Here is a 26082-nt window from a genome sequence, read left to right on the forward strand (position 1 = left end):
GGCGGCTCCGCCCCGGGGCCGGGCCAAGCCGGGAGCGCGGCGTGCGCGGAGCGTGGGGCCGACCGGCAGAGCGAGAGTCCGCGGGAACGGGGAGGCGGCGGAGCGGGACGGCGATGCGGGGCGGTGGGGGTACGTGCGTGGGAACGGAGACGGCGGGCGGAGCGGGGAGCGGCGGCGGGGACGGCAGAGCGGCCCACCCGGCCTGCCGCTCCCTCGGGTCGCCTTACGGGGGACACCGAGGCGGGCGGACCCCGGGGTCGGGCGGGCGGCGGCGGCCGCAGGGTGCCCGGGGGGGGGGTCGGGGTGGGGGCCGGGGTGGGCGCCGCGGCCGAGGGGCGGCGCTGGGGCAGCGGGGCGCGGGCGCGGGGCGGGGGAGCCGTCTGCCGCCCTCGCACATGCGCAGCGCGGGCGCGGGCCGCGCTATATAGCGGCTTGGCGCCGGCGGCAGCGGAGCAGCGCGGATCGGGCGGCGGCGGCGGCGGAGGTGCGCGGGGATGAGCGGGGGCGGCGGGCGGGAAGGAGCCCGCGGTGCGGGGTACGGGGATGGCGGGGCCGGGGGAGCGTGCGGCGGGGACGGCGGGATCGGGGGACGGCGGGATCGGGGCGCGGGGCGTTAGGGGTGCTGGGGTGCCGGGGACGCGGTGCGGTGCCGGAGCTGCGCGGATCGGTCCGGGGCTGCGCGGCTCTTGGGGCTGCGCGGCTCTTAGCGGCGCGGGCGGGAGCGGCGGGCGGGATGCGCGCCCGGTCTCCGTTTTGGGGGGAGAGCGGCTGAGGCGGAGCGGCGGCGGCGCCCATCCGAGCCCGCATCGCCCCGCTCAGCCCCGCGCTCGGCGGGATCCCGTCCCGGCGCGCCGTCCTCCCGCCCGCCGCCGGTGGGGGCGGGGAGCGCCGTTGGCGCGCTGACCCCGTTTGCCGCCCGCCCGCACCCCGCGGCGCTCCGGGGCTGCCGCGTCCCCCAGGGCGAGGCCTCGGCTCCCCGCGCCGCTCACGCTTAACCCAGAGACGCGTCCCCTTGAGAGGAGCGTCCCCGCCGTAGCGGGCTGTCCCCGCCAGCGCGGGCTCCCCGTGAGGTGGCGGTGCCGTCCCGGAACCCCTCCCGCGTTTTGGAGGGAGCCCGGCGCGCACCGAGGCGGGAGCGAGAGGAAGGCTGGGAGGGCCGGCGTCCTGCCGCCCAGAGACCCTGTGCAGCCCAGATACCCCGTGCAGCCCCGCCTGGGGGCAGCTCGGCGCCTTCCGCGGGGACCCCGAGTGCGGTCGGCGGTCTCTTCTCCCCACCTCCCCCAAGCGGCCCCGCCTGAGCCCCGCTCGCCCCGGGGCCGGCCGAGGCGCGGCGCTGAGAGGCCGCCTCCTCCTCCTCCTCTTCCCCGCTCTGCAAATTGGCGCGGAACCCGCGCTGAGGGGCGGCAGCAGCGCGGGCGGCCCGGCCCGGCAGGTGGGGGGTGCGGAGGGATCTCCCTTTGTGTCTATGTGTGTGTATGTGTGGGTGTATGTGTGTGTATGTGCATGTATGTATTTCGTGCCCCCTCTGTGCCCTTTCACACGGGGAAGGCCGTTTTGCTGCTTCCCCCCTCCCCCCCCCCACCCGACAGAACGAGCTCAGGTAGGCACAAGCGAGCTGTGTAAAGGAGCATCCATCCTCTGAGCAATGCACTGCAGGGATCTGGGTTTAGCACTACACCACCCCCGAGGGATGTGGGGAAGCGTGTTTGTGTACCACAGGGATCTCACACGTTGTTCTGTGTTAGGGTACAAAGCTCCCAGCTTTCAGAATATACATGAATTCGGTTGTTATTCCTTTGGTCCAGGTAGAGAGATCTTACCGCCCGAAGATGTCAAGACGCAGGTAAGCTGTCTGCGTCGGGATGCACCCACGTGCCCTTTGCTCCCCAGCCAGCTGCTGCTCCCTTAACACTGACTGTCTCTGCCCCTTGCAGCAGCCGACTGCAGGCCAAGCAGCAGCAGCAGCCGCCGCTGCTGTGTCAAGAAGAGACTCCACGTGAGCTGCAGGCACCGGAGCATCTCCAGAGCAGGAAAAGGAGAACAGCTGAGGTGACCCATTTGGTTGACTCGAAGCTTAATACTGCACGTTATTCTGGTCACTGGGATGGGGGGCAGAAAGTGCGGCAGGAGTAGCAGCAGCTTGTTGTGTTGTTAGAGATGGGTGTGCTGGTCACTGTCAACCTACTGACGAGTGTTTTCTTTATTCAGCAGGAGATTAAGAAGAAAGAAGATGGGAAAATTGCTAAAAAACATCAATATGAAATTAAGGTAACTTTACTTCGAGACAAAGTTCTGCAGGAAATGTTCCTGTGTTCAAAGGCAGGTTTTGTTATCCTTTATGAAAGGAATCTCCTGAATTCCAAAGAGCGTAATTAAAGCTCAGTTGTCACCATTTTGAAGGCTGTCAGCCATTACAGCTTTGCATATGCTTCATGTGCTTAATCAGTACAGGTAGGGAAGTATCGTGTGCAATGAGACAAGTTGCAGGCTGAGCTGAAGCAATTCTTTCTCTGAAGCTTTCTGCATGAAATGACTTCATGCTCCTTTGAAGACATTGAGTATTTGGCATTGGCAAGCTGAGAGATAGTTCACAGCTGGGGGGGTATCTAGCTTTGGAGCCGAGATGGGTGGCTCCTCCCTGGAGTACTTGGAAGATAACAAGTTGCTGAACTTCCCCTAAGACAGCAGAACCTCCACCCTCTCCTTTCTTTTCCCCCCACATAGATAAGTAGATAGGACCAGCAACCTAATGCCCTGTTTCTTAGCAGTAGTGAAAACCTATTCTGTACGTACTGTAACTGTCGAGCTCACGTGATGGATAGGCTACATGTGGGCTCATCAATCCAAGATGGTTTTCTTCTCAGAGCTGAGTTCCATTGGTTCTGTCAGGTTGGTTTCTTTGTGTTTCATCTCTTGGATGCAAAAGGTTTTGTCCATAGAACTTAATGCACGTGACATGCGTTGTTGTTACAATAGTCTGTGTCTTGCCTCTTGCTGCCCCAGTAAAACCGTCATTCAGAAGGCAACGTGTTTGTGTTTGCAGAGCTGTTGGCCGCCCACAATAACGGGAGGCATCTCGCCTTGCATCATCATTGAAACGCCTCACAAAGAATCGGTAACCACCGACTTCTCAAGGTTCAAGAAATACAGGTTCAGAAACCTCTTCATAAATCCATCCCCGTTGCCTGAACTCACGTAAGTTGACTGAATGCAGCAGTTGCTCTTCTATATTCTGTATTCTTACATACATGTTATGAAGGCATTGCTGAAGAGGAAAGAGTAATCCCCCAGTAGAGCAGTTTCTCTTGTAAAACGTTTGTTAGCATGTTGTTGCAAACATCTGTTAGTGCACTACAAGTTCGCTGACTGAGGTGCTTTCCCTTTGCAAAGGGATAGGTTAGCTGGGCGGGTGGAGGTTCGGAATCCTTGGACATTTGGGTATGTTAGTGAGCGTGTGCTGGTTGGTGTTTGTGTCAGCCCAATGTTAATGAGAAAGCACTCTGCAGTGCACTGCAGAAAACTACTGCTGAAGTGATTGGAGGGGAGGACCAGACATGAAAGGTCAAAATGAGATGAGACTGTGAAGCGGTTCCTTTAAGAGAACCTGCCTAGATATGCCGTGTTTTCGTGCTACGATCAGAACTTGACTGGAAGTGGGAGATGCTGCATAGTTACATTCACTTACCCTCAGTGCTATGTCTCTCACTGAGCTTCAAGCTCAGCTTCTTAGAATTGCTCCTATGCCTGCTGTGTGTTCCTGAAACGTGATTTAAAAAGCAATATATTCTTATCTGCATTTGGCAAATCCCATCTCTGTAAGCGCTGGGAAGCTTAGCGTGCTGAAGGGATCTCCTGTACTCCCTTAGCAAGCTGCTGGGAACTGCTGGGATCCCCAAGATACATTCAGACACAGATTTTCCCCTCAAAATCATCATCCTCGATATTATCATCTTGTCAGTCAGTATCTGGTAAAGCTGAGCTCTGCTTTCTGTTTAACCAGTCTCCTGCTTGCTGCTTATGGTGGCAGCAGGGTGGAGCTGATCTGAGTTAAAGCTGTAAGCAATAGCGGTGATGAGGGCTGTTTAATTTCTCTCTGTTCCTGCTTGGGGGAAGGTATTTAACTCTGAGAACTTCAGGGGGAAATTGGCATTGTGTTGGTTAATCTGCTGTCCTCCTTAATAACTGTAGGGTGAGAAATGGGGGCTGGAGGGGGGAACCAACCATGTTAATTCATAATAACAGTAGTTCCAAAGTAAAACCAAATGAGATTTATTATATGAGCATTTACTTGCCAGGTATGCTTGACTGCTGATAAATCATTAGTAGTAAACATGACCCTAATATTTATTGCATGCTTCTGAGCCTTAAGGTAGATTAGTCACAGCGTAAGTCACTCTTTGGTCCCTTCTGCTTTTCTAACCATCAGCTGCAAATAATTTTTCCATGACTAGAATGGATGCGCTGAGTACTTATAGCTCATGTTTTTATGCTGCCCTTATGAAGGTGTGTGCATGCTGACAATGGTTTGTAACTTTATTCCATAGCTGGGGCAATTCCAAAGACGTGTGGCTCAACATCCTGAAGAAGGAGAACCGATACGCTCACTGCAAACACTTCACGTCGCTACACTCGAGTTTGCAGCCTCACATGAGGTCGATACTGTTGGACTGGCTTCTAGAGGTGTGTGCTTTGTGTTATTTGCACCTCTGTGAGGTGGGGAGGTGAAAACAGCTTTTATGTAAGGGGTTTGATAACAAAATGTATGAGAAATGACCAAACAAAGTTGCAAGTTGTTCTGATCCATTGGGTGAACTGCTCTCAATATGCCCTGCCAGTGAAGCTGCCAAAAGAGGGCGGTGAGTGAGAGTCCCTAATGCTTGTTCTTGCTGTGCTGCATAACTGCCTGGGAAGCGGGAAATGTCCTTCTGAGGTACCTGCAGTGGGGTAGCTGTAACAGCTTGCTTCAGAGTTCAGGTATGTTCTAAGATCTGAGCTTGGAGCTCCATAGGCAACTGCGTTTGTATTGGGGACTTGAGTTGTCTCCTGGCTATATCAAGAGCCTTCAGATGTCTGCCTCCCACACCACTTTTTCTGACTAATCAGTAAGTAGTTATATCTTAGGAAGAAAGCGTGTTAGTGGCTAGCATCTGAAGGCTCTTGTTGTAGATGCGTTCTTGTTTGAAGTAGGAATGATTTCTCTGTAATCCTTTTCAGCCTAATTGCTGTACTTCAGACTATTCCAGCTGTCAAGCAAAATGGAGGTCCTCGTGCCGGCAGCCAACCCTACGTGAAGGAGTACTAGTGTTGTAAATAGAGAGCTATGTTCAGGAGCAGTTTCCAAGAACACGCTGTATTGCAGAATATTTGGTTGCCACTGCCAAAAGCAACCTTGCACTCACGTAGCTCTTGCTCACCAGTAGGAGGGATCTCGCAGGTCTGTCAGTTCTATGATGCCCAGTGCTCTGAGGAAGCAGATGTTACAGCGGCGTTTTCACTGCCTGGTTGTTGAACAGCACCAATAGGGGATTTCAGGGGAAGGGATGTGCAGTTTTTAGGTATGAATACAGAAACAATGCCACTTGTGTACTTCGCTGACCCTTTAATGTGGCGTTGGCACGTTGCCCCTGGATCGAGTGTCATTTATTTAAGTCTTGAACTGTTAGGAAGTCATCAATTAAAGTGTTCACATTGACCTCATGGCCATTGTCCACCTCCATATTTCCACATGCTGAAGTAAAATCACTTGGAATTCTGCAGTAGCTCCTAACCCGGTACTCTGTAACATCACTTTGGAGATAATGGAACTTGGCCATCTGGAGTATTACTTATGCTTGGCCAATACACGTTGGTTGAAATCATACCATTTTTTCATGGTGTGGACCTTCTTAGTTCTGAACCTTGTTTGGAGCAGTTGTTAAGCATAATGTTTGTCCTGCTTGTTGTAGGTATGTGAGGTGTATGCACTCCACAGGGAAACCTTCTACCTAGCTCAAGACTTCTTTGATAGATTCATGTTGACGCAGAAGAACATTAACAAGAGCATGCTGCAGCTGATAGGAATTACCTCATTGTTCATTGCCTCCAAACTTGAGGTAAGCAAGTTGCCCTCCCTCTCAGCAGTGGGGAGGGAGACCACCCTAACCTTCAGAGTAATGCAGGTATCCAGGATGCAGGTATCAGTGCAACAATGAGGATGAGTTGTGTTGGTTTCTGTAGGTCTCCTGGAAACACTGTAGCACGTGGTAGGCTAAACTGAGTGGAGAATTTAGGATGTTAAGTTCAGGTACTTGGAAACTCCCCTAATCCAACTGCTGTTTGCAAAGTGGGGCTGCAAGCTGCTCTGCTGGCAGGTACCTCTACACCTACCCATGTGTGGCTACAACTGGCACGAGGAGGTTGCTACATTCATTTTTTAACTGTCTCTGTACTGTAGATTCTGCCAGTGGGAGTTTTGGTCTTCATGGCCACATCAGCACTGACTGATGTTGTGCCTAACCTGCGTTGCTGAGTGTCCTCTAACAGAGCACCGTACTCTGAAAGTGGGATGGTTCTCATTTCTTTTTAATAGCAAACAGAATGGCTGAGTGGGAAGTGGTTTTAATGAAAGGTGGTTCTGATTGTCCTGTCAGCATTTATTTCATAGACTCATAGAATGGCCTGGGTTGAAAAGGACCACAATGATCACGTAGTTTCAACCCCCTGCTATGTGCAGGGTCGCCAACCACCAGACCAGGCTGCCCAGAGCCACATCCAGCCTGGCCTCAAATGCCTCCAGGGATGGGGCATCCACAGCCTCCTTGGGCAACCTGTTCCGGTGCAGCACCACCCTCTGTGTGAAAAACTTCCTCCTAATCTCTAACCTAAACCTCCCCTGTCTTCGTTTAAAGCCATTCCCCCTTTTGTCCTGTCATTATTTTCTCCAAAGCTAAAAAGGTTGCAGTAAATTTGTTGTGTTATACAGCACACAACGTAGAACTCACTTGTTTTCAGCATCTCCTGCTGTGCAACTTTCACGTCACTCCACGTAGCAAGAAAAAACAGTCCTAGTGTAAGAGAAGTGACTATTTCAATGTGCTCAGCCAGTATTGAGCTCCACCTTCTGATCTTTTTCTTCCTCCTTTTGCAGGAAATCTACGCTCCAAAAATACAGGAATTTGCTTACGTCACTGATGGTGCCTGCAGTGAAGACGATATTGTAGGAATGGAACTTATTATGCTAAAGGTAATTTGGTGTTTGTGAGACTCGTTTGAATTCTTGCTCCAGGGTAACGTTGTGTTTTCATGTCACTCTCTTCAAACAGTAGGAGGAATGTGATCTAAAATGAGCGCTTACAAGTGTGTTTGACCTCAAGTGTCTTTGGGAATCTGTGCAATGAACTGAGAAGCGTGGGGGGGAAAAGATCAGAGCCCCGAACGGTCTTTGCGTGGTTTAAGGCGTTTATGTATTTGTTTGATGCTTACAGGCTTTAAAATGGGAACTCTGTCCTGTGACAATCATCTCTTGGCTGAACCTCTATCTGCAAGTGGATGCTCTGAAGGACGTTCCGAAAGTGCTTCTACCTCAATATTCTCAGGAAAAATTCATTCAGATAGCACAGGTAGCTAACAACCTCTATAGGGAAGTGCTGGTTTGGAGTGATTACGGCTGACGTTGTACCCCCGAAAGCTGAACTCTGCCTTGTTCCACCTCACCTGTTACTTTGTTAATGGATATGCATATATGGATATGTAGATCCAGCGGGTTCTGGGATAGGATGGCACCAAAGCATCTTCCTGGAGTTTGTAACCTCTGTGTCCTCAATTCTGTTTCCTCAGCTCTTAGACCTGTGTATTCTGGATGTGAATTCGTTAGACTTCCAGTACAGAACACTAGCTGCTGCTGCGCTCTGCCACTATACCTCAACTGAAGTAGTTAAGAAAGCTTCAGGTAAGAAGCATTTATGATCTCGTTAGGCACTGATGGCTGTTCCCTGCCTCATGTTGTGAAGGCGGTGCTGGTTAATGGCTGCAAGAGCTCTACATGGATACCAACAGTTTGTTCTTCTTCGGGGCCTTTTTTTCTTCACCCCTCTGCTTTTAACATTGATTCCTTCCTACCGCTGTTTCAGACTTACTAAGACCCCAAAGAGAAGGAAGAGCTTTCAGAAGCACATTGTTAGCTAAGGAAAGAGAGCAGATGCTTGCTTCTTTTTGGACCAGCACTGCCCCTCTAATAGATCCCGAGTGCTCTGTTGCCAGCACTATTTCATTTGTCAGTCTTGTTTCCCAACATACAATTTGCAGCCAGGCATCCTTGTCTGTCAGCGGCGCTCAGCCTTTGTGTGGATCCCGTAAGTCTCCCTTACAAAGAGCAGCTGCCACCTGACCAAGTTCAGCACTGCGTGTTACAGGAGGTGCCTTAAAGGCAGCGCCACGGTGTTTGTTTTAGAGCATGAACAAAAACCTCACTCAAGCTGAAGAAGTCAAAGTGTTCCTTTAATGTTCCGATGAGCAGCAGAAACCCTCGTAGCCACAGAGCTGCTTGTTTGGGGCTTGTGGTCACATCCTTTGCCACAACGCACTGAAGTAACAAATGCAAGGAAATACTGTACAGCTCCTGCAGGATTTCCGAGCTTATCACTGTGTTTTCTCCTGTAGGCTTGGACTGGGACAGCATTTCAGAGTGCGTGGAGTGGATGGTTCCCTTTGTGAACGTGGCAAGGAAAGTCTCTGTGAAGCTGAAGCATTTCAAGAAGGTCGCAGTAGAAGACTGCCACAATATCCAGACACACACAAACTACTTGGACATGCTGGTAGGTGGCCTGCAGATCTGTGCTTTGTACAGCCCTTCTCCTGAGGTGCGGGGTGCCTGGATCGTACCAGCAGCAGGAGGAAAAAGCTCTGAAACAAGAGCTCTGCGTGCTATTAACTGTCTTCTTCACCCTCTACACAGGAAGAAGTTAACAGTGGAGTAGCATCTGCTGCGCCAGGTCAGTTATCACCCGTGTCAACAGCAGGAATAATAACTCCTCCCAAAAGCACGGAGAAGAAATGAAGTGTGGGCAGCAATCCTTAGGAACTGTTTCAGAAACAAGACCAGGTGCTTCAGAACAAGACCACACTAAGGGGGACTCACTTTAATGCTCCTTACTGCTATTCAAGACTTGAGCAGTAAGGGATGCATCAGAGCAGCGGATGGAATTGAAAGCAGCATCTTCCTTGAGACTTGATTAAAGGACTTAGAGCAAGCAGCCCTCCCTGTGTCAGCACAGGAGCCTGGACTACACGAGTCCCTTCTCAGATACGACTTTTGTAGTTCAACTCTCCGAACATTCCTAACTTATGAATTTCAGGAGTATGTTTAGTGATGGCTGAGTGGCAAGGTTTGTCCACTCCACTTACATGTCCATGTGCTTTAATGTGGGATAGCCGCACACGAGACCTTGGTGCCAGCATGCACGTTATTACCTCTTCTTGACCTTTCTTTTCTCTCGGGGCTTACAGCCAGTAAGTCAGTCAGCGTATGAGCTCAGGTGCAGTATTATGGAGGTCAGTGAGTGAACAGTTTACATTTCAGAAACCACTGTGCCCTCGCATTAAGGCATGGCCAGCCCTCTTTCAAATCTTAGCTTCTCCGGGAGGTCGGTAGCGCCTGTTAAGTCTATGGCAGCCCTGAAGTTCCCACTGACCTCAGGTAAGAGTACAAGTAGAATAATGCTGCTGAAGTAATCTTAACTGGATGCAGTGCAGTCTCAGAAGGAACTGGTTCTATTGTATAAGACTCGGCCACCAGCTTTCAATAGATAAGAACATAATGAGGAGCAAGGCTTTTTCCCTACCTTTTCCCAGTCTGGTTCTCTGTAACTGCTCAAATCCTGCCACAACCGTTAAGAAACAACCGTGTTCTTAACCAGCATTAACTACTGTGTGTGTCTGTGGAATATTGGCTACCTCTGGCTGTGAGGTGCTCCTCTTGAAGAGATAGCATAGGGAAAGCTGCACCATGGCTTGCCTTCCCTCTGGTAAGATGCTTCCAGCATTGAGCAGCGCAAGAAGCTGCACTACAGCAGCAGCTCATCAAACTCTTCTCTGCCACCTTTACAAACTTGAATTCAGGGCTTCTTCAAACAGCCCAGTCCAGCAATACCTGAAGTTGTTGTTTTAGGCCTTCTGTACAGTTTGTAAAGATAGGGTGTTTTATTATAATATTTCATCTATTTCTATAAGAAAGATACCGGACTGTAAATGTTGTACAAAAATTAAATGAATTTAAAAATAAAAAAAACAGCAAGTCTTGAGAGCGGTTTCCTGTCCCTTTTCATGTAGTTTATGGTAGTCCTCTGGCGTTAGCCTAGAAATAAAGCTTTGCCATTGCCTGAAGAAACTTCTTTTTCCTCCTCTGTGCAGCAAGCTGTAGGACTTCCTCGGGATTGCTGGCGTTCAGCTCCGTCTGGCCAATAGCTTTGATCTTAAAGACAGAGCAGGAGCAGCAGTTAGAGCATACAGCTGTTCTCTTACGGTTTCGGTGCTGGTCAATGAGATGAGGGATGGGTGGATGCTTCTCCCCCTGCACTCACACCAGCACCCAGGCTGAAATACAATTACAGCCGCAAGCAGCAGCTCTGTTAAAGGGCTCCTCCCCCAGAGCACTGCGTTAACTCACCGCTATCTGCCTCTTGTCCGTCTCGCCTCTCTTGTGGTGGAGATCTAACAAGACGTTAAGGGCAGCACAGATGGAGGAACTGCTGGCTTTCCCCAGCCATGGACACCCAGCCTGAACATGAGCATCACCCCACTGAAAGGATACAAGTCAGATACTCCAAGATCGTGACATCCCAGATGTATTCATAGTAAGAATCCATGGCATCGTGACTGGAAGAAACCATGGATCATTACACATGTAATGTTTGTACAGCGACGCGTTACTAATCTAACCTGCAAGTTTTACCGTGAGAATCACCTGTTTTGCTCCTGCAGTGCCTTGAATGCCGTTTTATAGTCTACTTCTCTGAGGAACTGGCACAAAATAGCCACCTACAAGGATACAAAGACAGGCTCAGGTGTCTTCCACAGCATTAGCCCCCACTGATGGGGAGTCTGCCACAAGAAGCAGAGACTCAGGCAAGAGCTCCTTCCCACACGGAGCACGGGGGAAGGTTTAAAGACCTGTCCAGACAAAGGACTTACTAAGGTCTGACAGAGGAGCTACTATCAGCTACTTGTCCCTGTAGCTTCTGAATTCAAAGAGTTTACAGACACCATTTCCTTAGTACCACGCTCGGGCTCTTACCTGTGTGTGGCAGTTGAGTAGGGAGCAACACTTTATCATTCTTTTTATCACCTAAGGTTAAAAAACATTTTCAAACTGTTAGCAATGGAACACACCGAGCAGCAAATCTCTATTCATTTTTCAAATGGGATCAGCTGTACGTCAACCTTCTATTCCCTTCCCCCGTCCTTGTGTCTGGGCACACAGCAGCATGCCCTGAGCCCAGCAGAGCTCACAGAGCAGAGCACTGCACTGCTGATTGGGGCTGCTGCAAAGCAAGCTGCAGCGCTGGGGGCACAATGTCCCTGCCTGGAGTTCTGGACGGCTATAGCCCGGCACAGAGCATAGCTGTGATGGGGCCTGCTGAAATGCAGCAGATTTATATCCCCAGAGGATGAGGATGTCGAATCCACCCCATCTCACTTGTACACTTGAATTCCATTCCAACACCGTAACTCACCTGGTCTGTGAACACATCGGGCGGTACCATCTTATTGAAGAAATCAGAGCACACAGCTCCTGCCTGCAGGTAATAGTGAAGGGCTGCTGAATACTGGTTTGTCGCTGCGGTGGAAAAAGGGCAAAACAAGGACTTGCAATTAAATACAGCAGTTCATTTCTAAGACTCAGATCAATTGTTCATAGAATTATTCAGACGCCGTTATCTCAGCTAAGTTCTATTTAGAAAATGACTTGCATATCATCTGCAGAAAGCACAGACACGGAGGTAGTAAGGTTTGTGGGGAAGCACACCATCCGGCAAACTGCCAGCACAGGCCGAGGTCTGAGCTCTGAACGTTTCTTTTCACTTTCCAGGTAGTTGATTCTAAGCTCACCAGCTTCAGAGCAGCAAAGGAGTTTGCTCTTCTTGGAACTCAGCACATGGGTGGCAGGGAGGTTCAGGTGGCCCAAACAGCCCTGCTCTCTCAGGTGTCAGCATCAGAAGTATCCCACATAAACCTCTCCCTGAGATGCTGTTACACTTCATTTAAGTGAGCTCTGTGTTCAGTTTTGGGCACCTCAGTACAGAACAGACATTGAGGTGCTGCAGCAGGTCCAAAGAAGGGCAACAAGGCTTGTGAAGGGCTTGGAGAACATGGCCTACGAGGAGAGACTGAAGGAACTGGGGATGTTTAGTCTGGGGAAAAGGAGGCTGAGGGGAGACCTGATTGCTCTCTTCTGCTTTATTGGCAAAGAACAACATTCCAGCTTCAATGCTAAATTCCACCAGAACGGAATCTATAGGTAACTGAAACACAAGAAACACCCAACTACCTTTAGAGACTGTTTTAACATTATCATTCTATAGCACATATTTGTCAGGCTGGCTTTTGAAAGTTCATACTTCACCGTGTAAGCAGAGTGAGTGAGTGGCTGATGACATTCCCAGAGCCTGACTCCAGGCAGGGCAGTGAGTTACCAGCCAGGCTCTGCAAGGCTCCCCCAGGCAGTGCTAATTGCTGCAGTGTGGTTGTGGTGCCTAGAACCTGAACTGCTCCATGTCCCAGTGTGTTGGCTGTTCCCAGCTATGAGCCCCTGGGATAAGCACCAGGGAAGAGGCAGATTGAGGACAGAAAGACAGGAAAGGGTTTCCCCACCGCAACCAGTTCCAAACCAGTTCATGTTTCCTTGTTTACAAACCCTAGATACCTCCTGTATAAGATACAGATCCTCTTTGCTCATCTTCTGCTTCAGGAAAGCCGATCTCCACATTTGAACACAAACGCGACCCACAGAACTTTTATTCACTTAATAAAACACTAATATTACACTAATATACCATTTGAATGAAGCAAAACTTACAGCAACTCTGAAAGTTTCCCTTACCACAGGAGTCACTGAAAGCTGTGTCAGCTCAGATAGCCTCCTAGGCAAAGTCAGCTACACTACTGTCCCCATAGACTCTGAAGTCACATCATATAAGCTTCTTTCCATAAGGGATACAAGGAGGGTTATGAAGGCAGGTAAACTTCAAAATAAACACTGTCCCCATGCATGCAACTACAAAAAGATCCTGGCGTTGCTTACCAAAATAAATATCTGCCTGGATAATTAACCAGAAGTGGTTGTTGGAGTTGATGGTCAGCGCATAGTTGACAAGCTCTTTCACTGTAACAGCCACGGCTTCAAAATCCACTGACTGAAGGCTAAAGGGAAAGAAAGGAGAAAGAAAGAACTCCTGGATGATTGTGCAAAGTTGTAGCTCCACGGAGCCTCCCAACTGGAGAAATGCAATTCAGTCTGGCCAGGACAAACCAAAACATCCCATAGGCCACTCCATATTTTGTCAATTATTCCAACACCTTTAACAACACATTTCAGATATACCAAACTATCATAAAGCTCACACAGCTCCATGCAGCTCCATAAAGTACACAACTTAAAACAACTAAATAGTAACCCTGTTTCTTGCACCAGCATCTCTATCAGTACCATCAAGTTAGAACCAGAAACCTCTGCACAATCAGACCGATCTATTTACAAACAACAACAGTCAGCGATGCCCTTATATGCCAAAAGTCATACTAACAGTGGTAACTTCTGCACAGCAATTGGAACCAAACCAAGGACCTACATATATCTTTTAAGTTGCCCTTGAGTGTTTATGATCTTACTTGGGAATGGATGAGGGCCAAATGGAGATGTACTCTGCTGTAATATCATTCACAATATCTTCCTAAGGAAAGAGGGACAATAAAGCAGGTTACAAAGGTAAGCGCTTCAAGAAACCCTAACGCCATCCGTATGAAAGATACTAACCCGAACATTATGAAGCTTCACAAACAGGGACAATATTGTAGTTAAAACCAATGGTTCCTGTAAAGAAAAGATATTCCCATGAAATCAGGGAAATCCACTTTTCCCCCTATGCTCTGAAGCTACGTCATATGTTCTGCCATTGCTATAATCGGTGTTTTGTTAAGAACCCTGCAGCACAGGAACACTGCAAGAGCATTTCTTTATGTAATCTTCAATCGTTTCAGACTACTTTCACCACTGCTGTATAGCAGGTATCATACACTGAGCTCTTCAGCCATTCGCTTTTCTGGATTTTTTGTGTTAAATTGCAAAGAAATGTGATACTAAAAGAAAGTTCTGGTTCCAAACATATTCAGGTCCGACGCAACTTACCCGAAGCTTTTTGATGAAGGACAGCAGTTCGCTCCTAAATCAGGAACACAAATATCTGTGAGTCACCATCCACAACTGAGAGCACCAACTTAATTCACTAGAAACAAGTCAGTAAAGCAAATCCTTCATCTGCCAAAACATCCCTTCAGCTCTAAGCTTATAAATACTGGGTATATAAATGAAAATATTCAATCGCTTTCAACACAGCTGCTAGCAAATTCCACTTTTATAACTGAAAAAAGGTAAAGAAGCTGCCATTATATCCTGGGATGCATCAAGAGAAATTGTGACCAGCAGGTTGAGGGAGGTGATTCTGCCCCACTGCTCTCATGAGACCTCACCTGGAGTACCTGCATCCAGTTCTGGGGCCCCCAACACAAGGATATGCTGATATGCTGGAGTGGGTCCAGAGGAGGGCCATGAAGATTATGAGAGGACTGGAGAAACTCTCCTATGAGGATAGGCTGAGAGAGCTGGGGCTCTTCAGCCTGGAGAAAAGAAGGCTCCAGGGGGACCTTACAGTAGCCTTCCAGTACCTGAAGGGGCCTACAGGAAGGCTGGGGTTTTGGAAGGGCAGGTAGTGACAAGAGAAAATGGTTCTAGACTGGAAGAGGGTAGATTTAGACTAGATATTAGGAAGAAGTTCTTTACTGTGAAGGTGCTGAGACACTGGAACAGGTTGCCCAGTGAGGTTGTGGACGCCCCCTCCCTGGAAGCATTCAAGGCCAGGCTGGATGGGGCTGTGAGCAACCTGGTCTAGAGGGAGGTGCCTCTGCCTACAGCAGGGGGTTGGAACTACATGATCTTAAAAGTCCCTTCCAATCCAAACCATTCTATGATTCATCAAGCTCCAAAAGGCATGATAGTCACTTTGTATTAACATTCCAGACTTTACCATAACAAGAAGCTCCCAGTTGGCCTTTGATTTGAGAAGAGCCCAAAAACATCAACTATTTGGACAAATCAGAGCCCTAAATCAGTCACACCAGTCAACATGAAGGCTAGCAGAGGTTATGTAACTGACAGTGAAATGACTCCACTCAACAATATCTTTTTATTCCACTCTCCACGGGCTTTGTTTCAAGCCTGAATAATATCTTGTTTTCAAAACCTAAAGCCAGAAGTAGACAATTCAAACAACCTTTAAACGCAATTTAAGGAAACACACCTGTACATAATGCCTAGCGTAGATTCTCTGTGCTTTATCAGACTCACTCTGCCATCGTTCCCCCGTTTGTGCTGGTTAGATACACTGCAGATCTGTACAACGACTTCCCAGAGATCTTTGGCTGTCCTTCTGCTTTCCTTGGGGCCTGGGAGTTCTTTGCATGTAGCAGCCAACAACTGCCCCAGCTGTGCAGTGCAAAGGAAGAAATACAACGCATAGAGATTCTCTGAATGTTCACTGAAGCAAAGAGAAACTGTCAAGAAAACAATTCTAAGCTACAAACTACAGAGCAACGTAGCTGAACTTTGCAGCAGAGGACACTGATCTGTAATGTGGAAGACAGGAATAAAACAACAACACAATCTTCCCTTTAGCAGTTTCTTTATGGGGTACTTCATTATGAAGAGCTCCTGAAAACAAGCCTTACATTCCACTTATTCACATAATACATTGCACAAAAAGTTTTAAAATGACTCGATCCCTTTGATATCTATACAATAAACAACCTGAAATAAAATGTTGCAGTGGCACTCTTTGCTACACAGAGAAATCAAATGGTCAACATGGCAATTAAGCTGCACCTCAGCTAACCAAACCTGGCCAAAAATGAACATCACATAATGCAACTGCAGTTCAGCTTTATTGCTTGACTGATGCTAGAATGCTCCCATAGAACTATTCTGAACACAAGGTTTCACAAAGGGCAGTGCTTGAATGCCCCCAGAAATTAAACACTGGACTCAGGCTCACAAGCAGAGCTATCACAGTGCGTTTGGGGGGAAAAAAGCATTCTAGGAACAGAAATAGTCAGTGAATGATATCTTAACCAGTCATATCTCCTCCATAAGCCTGGGCTGAATCCCAGCTGAGAGTCCAGGCCTCCATGCAAGGTGTTCCAGCACTCAGCTTGGGGTTCCTTCCAACACAAACCCACCACCTAGGGAACCGACCTCAGCTGGCCTAAGGGATAATGCACTTTGTTTCATCTGTTCTGTGGCCTGCAAGTCTTTTACCAGCTACCAGGCTGTCAGCTGCGCTGGTTTGTGGCTCAGCCTAGGTCCTCCACTTTGCTACATTTCACTTATTATACCAACAAAGGAAACCAGCACTCTGGTGACAGAAAGGTAAATGCTTTCAGAAGTGCAAGAGACCTCAACATGAAAAAGCCAGTTACAGTCTGACAAGGCTTTGAGTCTGAGCGCTCATTACCTTTACATAAGGATTAGTCTGAACCAGAGGTAATGGAACTTGCATGGTCAAGTACTCATTTTCACGCCAGTTTAACAAGAAGGCAACACACTCTTCAGCTATAACTTGTCGAAGAGGAATATCTGGGAAAAAAATGGGCATTTTAATTTTATTTTGAGAAAATCAGCATTATAAGAAACCAACAAAGCCAACAAAAACAGAGGATTAAATGCTTCCTCCAACTGCAGCAGTACAACACCACTCCCTCAGCATGAAACCACGCGGACTGCTTTACCAATTAGGAAAACTGAGCAGATGAAAGTGCAGATGTTTATCCTGTTCAAACCCTCTGAGTGGTACCCAACAGAAACTGCTGATGTTTAGCAACGTGCAGGCATCATGATGCTCCTGTTCTTACCTCCAACTTCCAAAGACTGACAGAAAAGAACATGTCAAGCCTCACTATTGTTTTTCCAGTTATACAACTGAAATACCTAAATCTCTAAGGTCCCTTCCAACTCGCACGATACTATGATTCTATGATACTATGAATACAAAGCTGTTGCTCTTTATTCATTTATTTGTTCTGAATAAAGCTTTGTGCTTCACTGCATCTCAGGACAAAGAGCAACATACTTACCAGGTACTCTCATTTCCAAGTATCCTCGGACTCTGCTTATAAGATCAGAAGGAGGACGTTCCCCAGTAGCACCGGGTCCAGCCTCGTGTGTGTAAATGTCCAAAAGCAGCATTTCATTCAGCATGACTTGACGGAGTTTTGGAGAAAATTCTGTCACAAGCTCTAAGCAGGCAGCGAAAAGCTGCTTAGCGTGGACAAAATCCTACAGCAAAGAAGTTACACATTAACGGCTCTGAACGGACTCATAAGGAAAGACAACAGAGATGAAATCCTGGCTGAAGGAACATTCATGTTCATTGTCAACACTGCTTAGGAAACTCGCAATTACCATTTGCATTACTGAGTTATTTGGACTTGCTATTAAGCTTAACAGTTGCCATAGTTTCAGGCTCTTCAAACAAAACAAGCTCAAGCTAAAACATAACGTAAGTCGTGTATAAGCATATTATGCAGACATTTTGTTTTTTCCCTGTAGATCAGCAAACTATAGAACAGTCAATTACAGGGCAAATAAAACAGCATTCTAATAAATTCTTCATATCAATGCGTTGAGTTTAGATACATCATTTAGTACATCCTGGTCAAAGTGTATGAATGAGATGATCTCCAGGCCCAACTCACTGGAAAGCCATTATCCTTGCTCTGAAAAACTGAGAGAAATACTTACTGTTATATCACACACACAGTTCGTTACCAGATCTCTATCACCTCCTGATTCTTCAGGCCTTCTTCTCAAAAAGGGCTTTCTATGCTGTTGTTGTTAAACTTTAATTGCTCAAACCAACTCACAGCAAGTTGGGATGGCTTGCTCACCTTAATTGCACAGCAGTGTAATCCCTTCGCCATAAGGATGTAGACCAAATCCCTAGTCAGATTATCTTTGATTCCTAGAATAACATTGCCATAAACATTTGGTACTTCCCACTGTGAGAGAAACATGCAAGACATTTACACAGAAACAGATTTTAGAATGCATACATGTGCTTAAATACTAAAAATAAAGCTCAAAATGTGGACAGCAATTACTTTCTAAGTGCCAAATCTTTCAGAAATGTTTGCATTCCACCAGCAGTAAGGTATGGCTCAGGCACACAGAAGTACCCTAAAAAGGGCTACCTACTGTACTTTGTTCACATGCTGAGTATGCAGCCACTTGGAAGACAAAGACAAAAAAAGCCAAAAACTTAACCAAAAGAAATCTATTCCTCTCTCTTCCAAACTGGTCAGAGCACTGCAAACAAAAGCTAAAGAAATTTACTCTCATGCAACAGGTTTGCAGCACAAACAGCAATTACTTAAAATGAAGCTTAGGCATTTTGTTGCAGTATTTTAATTACAGAACGTCAGTTTAGACATGCACTGTTATTTTTACCACCATTACGTGGAGAGAGGAAAATGAAAATAATACACTGAGGATCTATGGTAAAATATTTACTGTTCACAGAAATCAGTTCAATCATATGACCACGTAGAATAAATTACCTTATTTGAAATAGTCCAGAACTGGCGTTCAGAAGTCATACCATGCAATTCAATCAAGATCTGACGAATCCTCCAAGGGTCTACTGACAATATGAGCTGATGTTCAAGCTGGCCAATATTGACACTTGCTGAAGCTAGGGAAAAAAAAAGGCAATGAGGCTTCCAGGGCATTCCTTCATAATGCAGATCCTTACAATACTTCAGTATATGACATTTTAAACAATACACTAAGGACAGTGGATACGCCAGTACCTTTATAGAATCACAGAATTGCAGAGGTTGGAAGGGACTTCTGGAGATCCTTCAGTCCAACCCCCCTGCTGACACAGAGTAGGTTACACAGCAAAATGTCCACATAGATCTTGATAATTCTAAAGGAGACTACATAACTACATAACCTTTCTGGGCAGCCTGTTCCAGTGTTCTGTCACACAGTATAAAATTTCTTCCACATATTTGCATGGAACTTCCTAATTCCCAGTTTGCGCCCACTGCACCTTGTTTTGTTGCTAGACATCACCAAAAAGAGCCTAGCCACACTCACTTGACACCCACCCTGCAGACATTTATAAGCACTGATAAGATTCCCCCCCAGTCTTCTCCAGGCTGAACAGCCTCAGGTCTCTCAGCCTCTCCTAACAAGTGAGATACTCCAGGCCACCCATCATCTTTGTGTCGCTCCACTGAACTCTTCCTAGAAGTTCAATGTGTTTCTTGAACTGAGGAGCCCAGAACTGGACACAGTACTGCAAATGTGGCCTCATCAGAGCAGAGTAGAACCTCCATCAGCCTGCTGGCTGTGCTCTTTTTAATGCACCCCAGGATACCATTGGTGTTCTTGGTCACAAGGGCACACTGCTGGTGATAGTCAACCTGTGGTCCACTTGGACATCCAGATCCTTCTCTGTAGAGCTTTATTCCAGCAGGCCAAACCCTAACCTATACTGATGTACACAGTTACTCCTCACCAGGCACAGGACTTTGCACTTGTCCTTGTTGAACTGTAAGATTCCTCTCTGCCCAACTCTCCATCCTGATTACAGCTCTGAAGCTGAAGTTCCAGAAATAAAGAGCAAAACAATAGAAAAAAGGCTCCTCTGTCATATTTGAGATACTAGCCACAAAAAGAGATAATTCATCACTTAGCCAAGAAAAGAATCAGTCATTCATTTTCCTTCTTAACATTTGCCCTCCTGCTCCATGGGGTACATGTGTCTGCATTCTCAACTTTTCCCATAAATTCAACAGTCTTCAAATGTTCTTGGCTTAAACTCTTGCTAAATTTATTTCAGTTAGATTTGTGATTGGCATAAAATTGTAGCATAAAAATTATAGCTTCAAATCAGATGATCTGTAGATGAAAAGCAAAGGAAATAAATTGTAGCATGTCGAGCTAATGCACTTTTAGGCCCCTTACATCCTCTTGTGTGACTCCACATACAGGTCATGCTAAACCCACAACGCTCCTTACCTAAGGGGCTGCTTGCAATATCCCCTTCTTTAACAACAGCAGCCCCAGGTATCCCTTTGTCCCTGCTACAGCGAAGAGTTACCCTGAAGATCTGCATAAAGTTCAAGATCTGTACCAGGAAGTGTTTCTTTAATGCACTAGTGAAAAAACATATTTTCACAACTCATTAAAGTCAATGCATGACTGCATTAGAGCAGAAAAGGTTTGCTTTTCCCAGGTCCACTCAGCAGCTCGTAGGCCTTTTTCTTATACTAGCTTTGAGCTGTGCTGCTGCACAGCCAGCCAGCTGCATCTGGGAAATGAGCTTGCTGAAAAATACCGTGGTTACACACTGATAGGTTAAAAACTTCATCCAGATGGTATTCCTGGTCCAGCTCATCAGTCACACCAGCATTAGAGCTAACGTAAATCCAAAGGCAGAAGAAATGCCCCTTACTGTGGAACAGCTGCCAGACAGATCCAGTTTAAACCAACTGCCATACCTCTCTTTCACTTGTCAGCAAGCACACACTCAGCTAAGATACAAAGCAGAACAACCTTCTTGAAAAGGCAGGGCATTCACTGACTGAAGGTGAGAAGTCTTCAACCCTTAAAACCATTCTCTCTGAACTTGTTCTGAGAACAGTTCTATGCGTAGCAACTTCAGGTACGAAAACAGGTAGCTACATACATATAAGTCAACAGAAACATTGAAAATTACCTGGGATATCATAAAATGAAGTCACAGGTTTTGTGGACAGGTTGACTCGAAGAGACCTCTTCCGCATTTGATCTACAAGCAGTTTCCGTTCATCATCTTTCAGAAGCTTTATGAACAGCTCGTGAGATGAAATCATGAAGACAAGCTGAAGGTCTTCCAAACTCAAACACAGGTTTCTAAATAAAAAAAAATGAATCATCAGCAGGAATAAACCATTTGTTTGTCGAGTTGTAAGTTCTCAAAAGTACTTATTATATTGCACTATATTACCTCCCCCTCCCCCTCTACTCTGCCCTGGTGAGGCCTCATCTGGAATACTGTGTCCAGTTCTGGGCTCCCCAGTACAAAAAAGACAGGGATCTCTTGGAAAGAGTCCAGCGGAGGGTCACAAAGATGGTGAAGGGCCTGGAGCATCTCCCCTACAGGGAGAGACTTAGGGAACTGGGTCTGTTTAGCCTTGAGAAAAGAAGGCTGAGAGGGGACTTGATCCAGGTTTATAAATACCTGAAGAGTGGGAGCCATAGTGGCGAGGCTGGTCTGTTTTCAGTAGTGCGTGGGGACAGGACTAGGGGCAATGGGCTGAAACTTCAGCATAGGAAGTTCTGCACGAATGTGCGCAAGAACTTCTTTACAGTGAGGGTGACGGAGCACTGGAACAGGCTGCCCAGGGAGGTGGTGGAGTCTCCTTCTCTGGAGATATTCAAGACCTGCCTGGACGCCTACCTGTGTGACATGGTGTAGGGAGCCTGCTTTGGCAGGGGGGTTGGACTCGATGATCTCTAGAAGTTCCCTTCCAACCCCTACAATTCTGTTATTCTGTGATATTGCTTATAAGATGCAAGTTCATGATGCCTTAGAGCCAATACGTACTTGAGAAATGCTGCCATTTTTCTCTTCAGAGGTTCAGATGCAGTTTCCAAGTTTATTGATCTTGAACAAACCTGGGAAAAGGAAGCAGTAAATAATTAAGCCAGGGCTCAGAAAACTTAACAATATTTTGCTAGAGATAGCGTTGCTTTCCAGTCTTCTAACTCATTAGTATCAGGTAGCAACCCACTCCTCAAAGGAGGCAACAAAGTTACCTGATAAATACTATCGCTATCACGGATGGATCAGAATCTCTTTCAACTGGGATACAAGAAGCCGTTTCAGACAACTGTGACCTTCCTTGACATAACCCACATTCTTTTTTTGCCAATTCCTCAGGTATTTAGGCATGCCAACCCTGAATGTCACAGTGTGAGTCAGTCAAAAACATCATTAAGTACATAGCAAAGTCCTTCTGTGGGAGTTTAAAAATGAATGAATATTTCAAAGTTTGATCTCTAAGGTCCCTTCCAACTCGCATGATACTATGATACTATGATACTATGAAAGTGCAAAATGGTAAAACTACTAGGATTAACTTGTTCAAAAAAATGAAGGTGTTTCAAGAGAACTGAACAGTTGAATAATTACCAGCTTGCAAGGAATCTTTTGTTTTAAGAAATAGGCTTGCTCCTAATTTAAACAGTTGGAAGAGCTTTTGCTGGCTCTGAAGTACAGAATACACCAGTCAATTTGTGAAACATACTTGAAGAGAACAGCTGCAGCTGACAAGCAAAAGACCCAAATTAAGCAACAGAGGATATGAACAGCAGGGCAACAAAAAGAGTAAGTTCTAAATAGCAACAGTTTCTTAAAAAGCTTCACAGAGGGCAAGAGTTTAAGTCTCACATGTACAGCAACTGAGCTGCTTCACCACAGGCCAGTTTGTTGTAAAATCTAGCAAGAGTGGTCATCTTCACAGATACTTTGTTCCAGAGTCTCTCTCTCACTCTGACTTCATTCCTTTGTTCCTCAAAATAAACATTCCATTATATTGCTATGCATTTTAATGAAGGAAGGAAACGCAGCAATTTCAAATCCAAGCTGAAGCAATACATCAACACAGCTTCAGCCCAGCAGATGAACTATGAATACAGATGGAAGAATGATACGAAGTGTATTTGGGCTAGCTGTAATGAAGCTGAATAAAGTTTGAGAGCTTACTTTATAACACACTTTTCTCTGCTTCAGAAGCAAGTGTTACTTTAAACAGCAATACAGTTAATCAAGGAAAGATGTACTCCATTAAATACCATTTCTCCTTCTAGTTTCAGGTGATAATTCCTTACCTCCAGGAGGAAGTCTATTTTCTCTTTGTTGGGTTTGAGGAACAGCTGACAGAACTGAATATCAATTATTTGACCCTGCAATACATCACAGACGGTGTTGCATACACAGATTTTGAAGCAAACTTCATCCAGAGCATCATTCCTGCACGAATACAAAACTCAAAGTCATGACTTCTCTGACAAACACAGTTGATATCAAGGCAAATCTCCACATCAGATCCCAAGACAAGACTGGAGCACATGCCTTTGTCCACACCTCAGAAAAAAAATGACTCAGAATCTACATACTTTACTCCAGACCTCACTTCTTTGACAAAGAATTACCTCCTAGACCACTGCTCTTTTTCACATGCAAGCTTCATTCCCTGCACTGCTGGGACCCAACTAGAGCAGTGTGGCTGACACAAGTCTCAGTAAGCACACCCTACACATCACTGACAGCCAAAACAACTTCAGACATGTTCATACACCTCAGAATGCACAATCATCAGACAAAGTCAAAGCACATAATCTACAGAACCCTCCTCTGAGGCTGTGCGCCTCTTGTAGGTGAGTACACTGATAAGAACATTCTCTAAGATCCTTTTCTAAATCTTGTGATCCTGAAAACTGAAACTGTCCTAATTACTATCTTTTCCTTCCCATGGCTGTTTGTGAAATATAGACTTACTCTCTGTAACTGACATGCCTGTAGGCACCTTCCCCTCAGAAACAAGTTATCTCCATTTAATGAAGATGCCTTCCTCACAGCCCTGGTTTCAGTGCCTAAATTCCACTGAAGGCTGAATTTCAGATATGGCCACACACTTAGCATTTCTCAGGAGTCATCCACAAGCTGCCATCGTAACATGCTTGCATATCTGTGTCTGTTTAAAGTCCCATACTGATTCTCCAGGACTGGGCTGGTGTGGCAGTGCACAAGGCACCTATTCACAGGCAAAGCGTAGGGCCAGTGCTCCCAATGAAGTCCTCCTGCAACATCACTGCTCAGTACAGTAGACTTATCAGCTTTGATTTCAAGTTTCAGAAGACCTTCAAAGAGGCACTAACTTAGTTATAAGTTTAAAAAATGTGTGTGTATATATATATTTGCATCAACACTGCATAGATCATTAAAGTATGCCTCACCCTTGCTGAGCTTTTTGGAACAGCTCCCTTAGCACTGATTGTCTGAACTGAACGGGTAAACTGAGGGCTAGGTTATCTTCAAGGAATATCTTCACCAAATCCTGCAACACAGACACAAATGGAATCATTCATTGGATAGTTCAAATATGAATAAAATAATTTTCTATCTGTTAAAATGTTCAAAGAAAGTAAAGCAGCTTATACCCACACGTAACATTAAAAATCACTACACACAACTAGACAGAGAACTAACAACAAAAAAGTTGTTTCTCATCAGAGAATCAGGAGGTAAAAACATACACATCTTAGGAGCAATATACTCTGAAATCCGAAGAATTACAGCTAGACTGAAAAAGCCACTTATAAGCTAGTAGAAATTATTTACACTGTCTGGAATCCAATATATTTTAATCTGATATATATCAGATTATACTTCTATATTAGTGTATTCTATAACAGTATGTTAATGGTTGAACAAAACACTTAAGTATTTCCTGAAATTCCCACCAAATCAGATGGAATCACCAACGCAATAACAAAAATAACACTCCGCTGTAAATGGGCATTAACCACAGTACCTGATAGTTGCCAGATTTCATGCAGTTATGGATTTGATTATACGGAGATGCCTGTTGAGATGCATCATCATCAGACGAGGTAAGAACTCCACAAGCCTGACAATATCCAGCTAACCGTTTTTCATCTATGGTACAATGAAGTGAAGACGAACCGATCTGAAAAGCAGCAATCCATTAAATCTTAGTGATCAAAAATATTATGAAACGTGAGCTTAACTCTGAAACACAAATGGAAAAATCACAGTTTCCCCTAGCAATAACAACAACAACCCAAAAAATAGCAAAGGATGTGTGCATATCGACACATTTTTATGCTCTTGTATGTGCTATTTACAGCTTAGATTGTATTTTGTCGATTGAAATAAACCTTGAGTTTGGCAGTTTTGGAAATACAGATAAAAAGCAAATGGCAAAAGGAAGATCTTAGTTGTAAATGCAAAAGTTTTCTTTCATAACAAAAGAGGTGAGAAAAACCTGATTTCCAATGGAAAGTTAGATAAACAAGAATAGGAAGCGCCAATTGTGAGTATGGTTTTCTTCCTCAAAAACACACTATCACTGTTAGAATACCACTAATGGAACAGAATGTCCTGGTCAGCCAAGTTAATTTTAGCACTGAAAACACCACCACTGCACTTCTTACATCAATACGATTTGCATAAGGAAATATTCAACACAAAACAGATGAAAACAGTAACGGAGCACAATGTAAAAATCACACACAAAACACCCCAAACTGACATCAAAATCCCATGAAGATTATTAACAAACACTTGTAGCAGTTACTACATTGCTAAAGAAGGAAGCAACAATTTACTTTTTCCCCCCTTAGAAGAGCTGAACATGCAGCAATAAAACACTCATTACCTTTGCAATCAACTCCTTTGTTTTGAAAAACTTCTCTTTAGCATTTTCATGAAGAGCCGCATTTGTCGCTCCTTGTTGAAAGTAGATTGCACCCAAGTCATAGCAAACCTGCAAATAGCATTGATATAGAAAGCATTATCTCCGAAATTTATATAACATCAAGTATTTCAGTCCTATCTTTTCTTACATGTTCTTCAAACTACCCCCAGTTTTATCTTATGTACACCGTGCATCTTTCCCCACATGCCTCAATTGTTTCCTCTTTACTTGTGTGATCTCAGTAGGGGTAACTGCGCGGGCAGTACAAAACAACAGTATGATTTC

General features: G+C 45.8%; 2 protein-coding genes across 8 annotated transcripts in view; one reads left to right on the forward strand and one right to left on the reverse strand.

The window, feature by feature from the left end:
• Positions 1–9069, forward strand: CCNE2 (cyclin E2). 6 transcript variants are annotated; one of them, XM_072327823.1, is made up of 12 exons: positions 1–129; positions 1806–1843; positions 1935–2049; positions 2209–2268; positions 3044–3195; positions 4545–4680; positions 5946–6092; positions 7127–7222; positions 7464–7598; positions 7816–7927; positions 8638–8792; positions 8933–9069. In XM_072327823.1, exons 2-12 carry the CDS (start codon positions 1830–1832, stop codon positions 9032–9034), a joined length of 1224 nt encoding a protein of 407 aa, XP_072183924.1. In that variant the 5' UTR covers positions 1–129; positions 1806–1829; the 3' UTR covers positions 9035–9069. The 6 variants fall into 6 exon arrangements, with proteins under 6 accessions (XP_072183924.1, XP_072183923.1, XP_072183922.1 ...); XM_072327821.1 differs by lacking the exon at positions 1–129 and adding an exon at positions 417–484 and having other exon boundaries at positions 2212–2268; XM_072327820.1 differs by lacking the exon at positions 1–129 and adding an exon at positions 463–484.
• INTS8 (integrator complex subunit 8) overlaps positions 7081–26082 on the reverse strand; it is a 24675-nt gene continuing 5673 nt past the window's right edge. The window contains exons 7-27 of one of the 2 annotated variants that reach the window (XM_072327815.1): positions 25759–25866; positions 24892–25047; positions 24314–24414; positions 23186–23327; positions 21900–21970; positions 21030–21205; positions 18859–18992; positions 18190–18300; positions 17377–17578; positions 16758–16879; positions 15549–15733; positions 14381–14414; positions 14009–14065; positions 13864–13925; positions 13277–13395; positions 11709–11812; positions 11270–11320; positions 10940–11013; positions 10787–10851; positions 10643–10686; positions 7081–10447 (exon numbers count right to left, since the gene is read on the reverse strand). In XM_072327815.1, the coding sequence (XP_072183916.1) occupies positions 10331–10447; positions 10643–10686; positions 10787–10851; positions 10940–11013; positions 11270–11320; positions 11709–11812; positions 13277–13395; positions 13864–13925; positions 14009–14065; positions 14381–14414; positions 15549–15733; positions 16758–16879; positions 17377–17578; positions 18190–18300; positions 18859–18992; positions 21030–21205; positions 21900–21970; positions 23186–23327; positions 24314–24414; positions 24892–25047; positions 25759–25866 (2235 nt within the window). In that variant the 3' untranslated portion in view covers positions 7081–10330. The remainder of the gene's footprint in view (positions 10448–10642; positions 10687–10786; positions 10852–10939; positions 11014–11269; positions 11321–11708; positions 11813–13276; positions 13396–13863; positions 13926–14008; positions 14066–14380; positions 14415–15548; positions 15734–16757; positions 16880–17376; positions 17579–18189; positions 18301–18858; positions 18993–21029; positions 21206–21899; positions 21971–23185; positions 23328–24313; positions 24415–24891; positions 25048–25758; positions 25867–26082) is intronic. The other variant, XM_072327817.1, reaches the window with a different exon arrangement.

The sequence above is a fragment of the Excalfactoria chinensis genome, chromosome 2 (genome assembly GCF_039878825.1).
Source record: "Excalfactoria chinensis isolate bCotChi1 chromosome 2, bCotChi1.hap2, whole genome shotgun sequence".
In the NCBI taxonomy this organism is placed as follows: domain Eukaryota; kingdom Metazoa; phylum Chordata; class Aves; order Galliformes; family Phasianidae; genus Excalfactoria; species Excalfactoria chinensis.

Bases quoted from the DNA above. Each gene is read 5' to 3' on its own strand.
- CCNE2 (XM_072327822.1), top strand. The intron at 3,196-4,544 runs GTAAGTTGACTG...TTTATTCCATAG, and splicing joins TCCCCGTTGCCTGAACTCAC to CTGGGGCAATTCCAAAGACG. The intron at 6,093-7,126 runs GTAAGCAAGTTG...CTCCTTTTGCAG, and splicing joins TCATTGCCTCCAAACTTGAG to GAAATCTACGCTCCAAAAAT.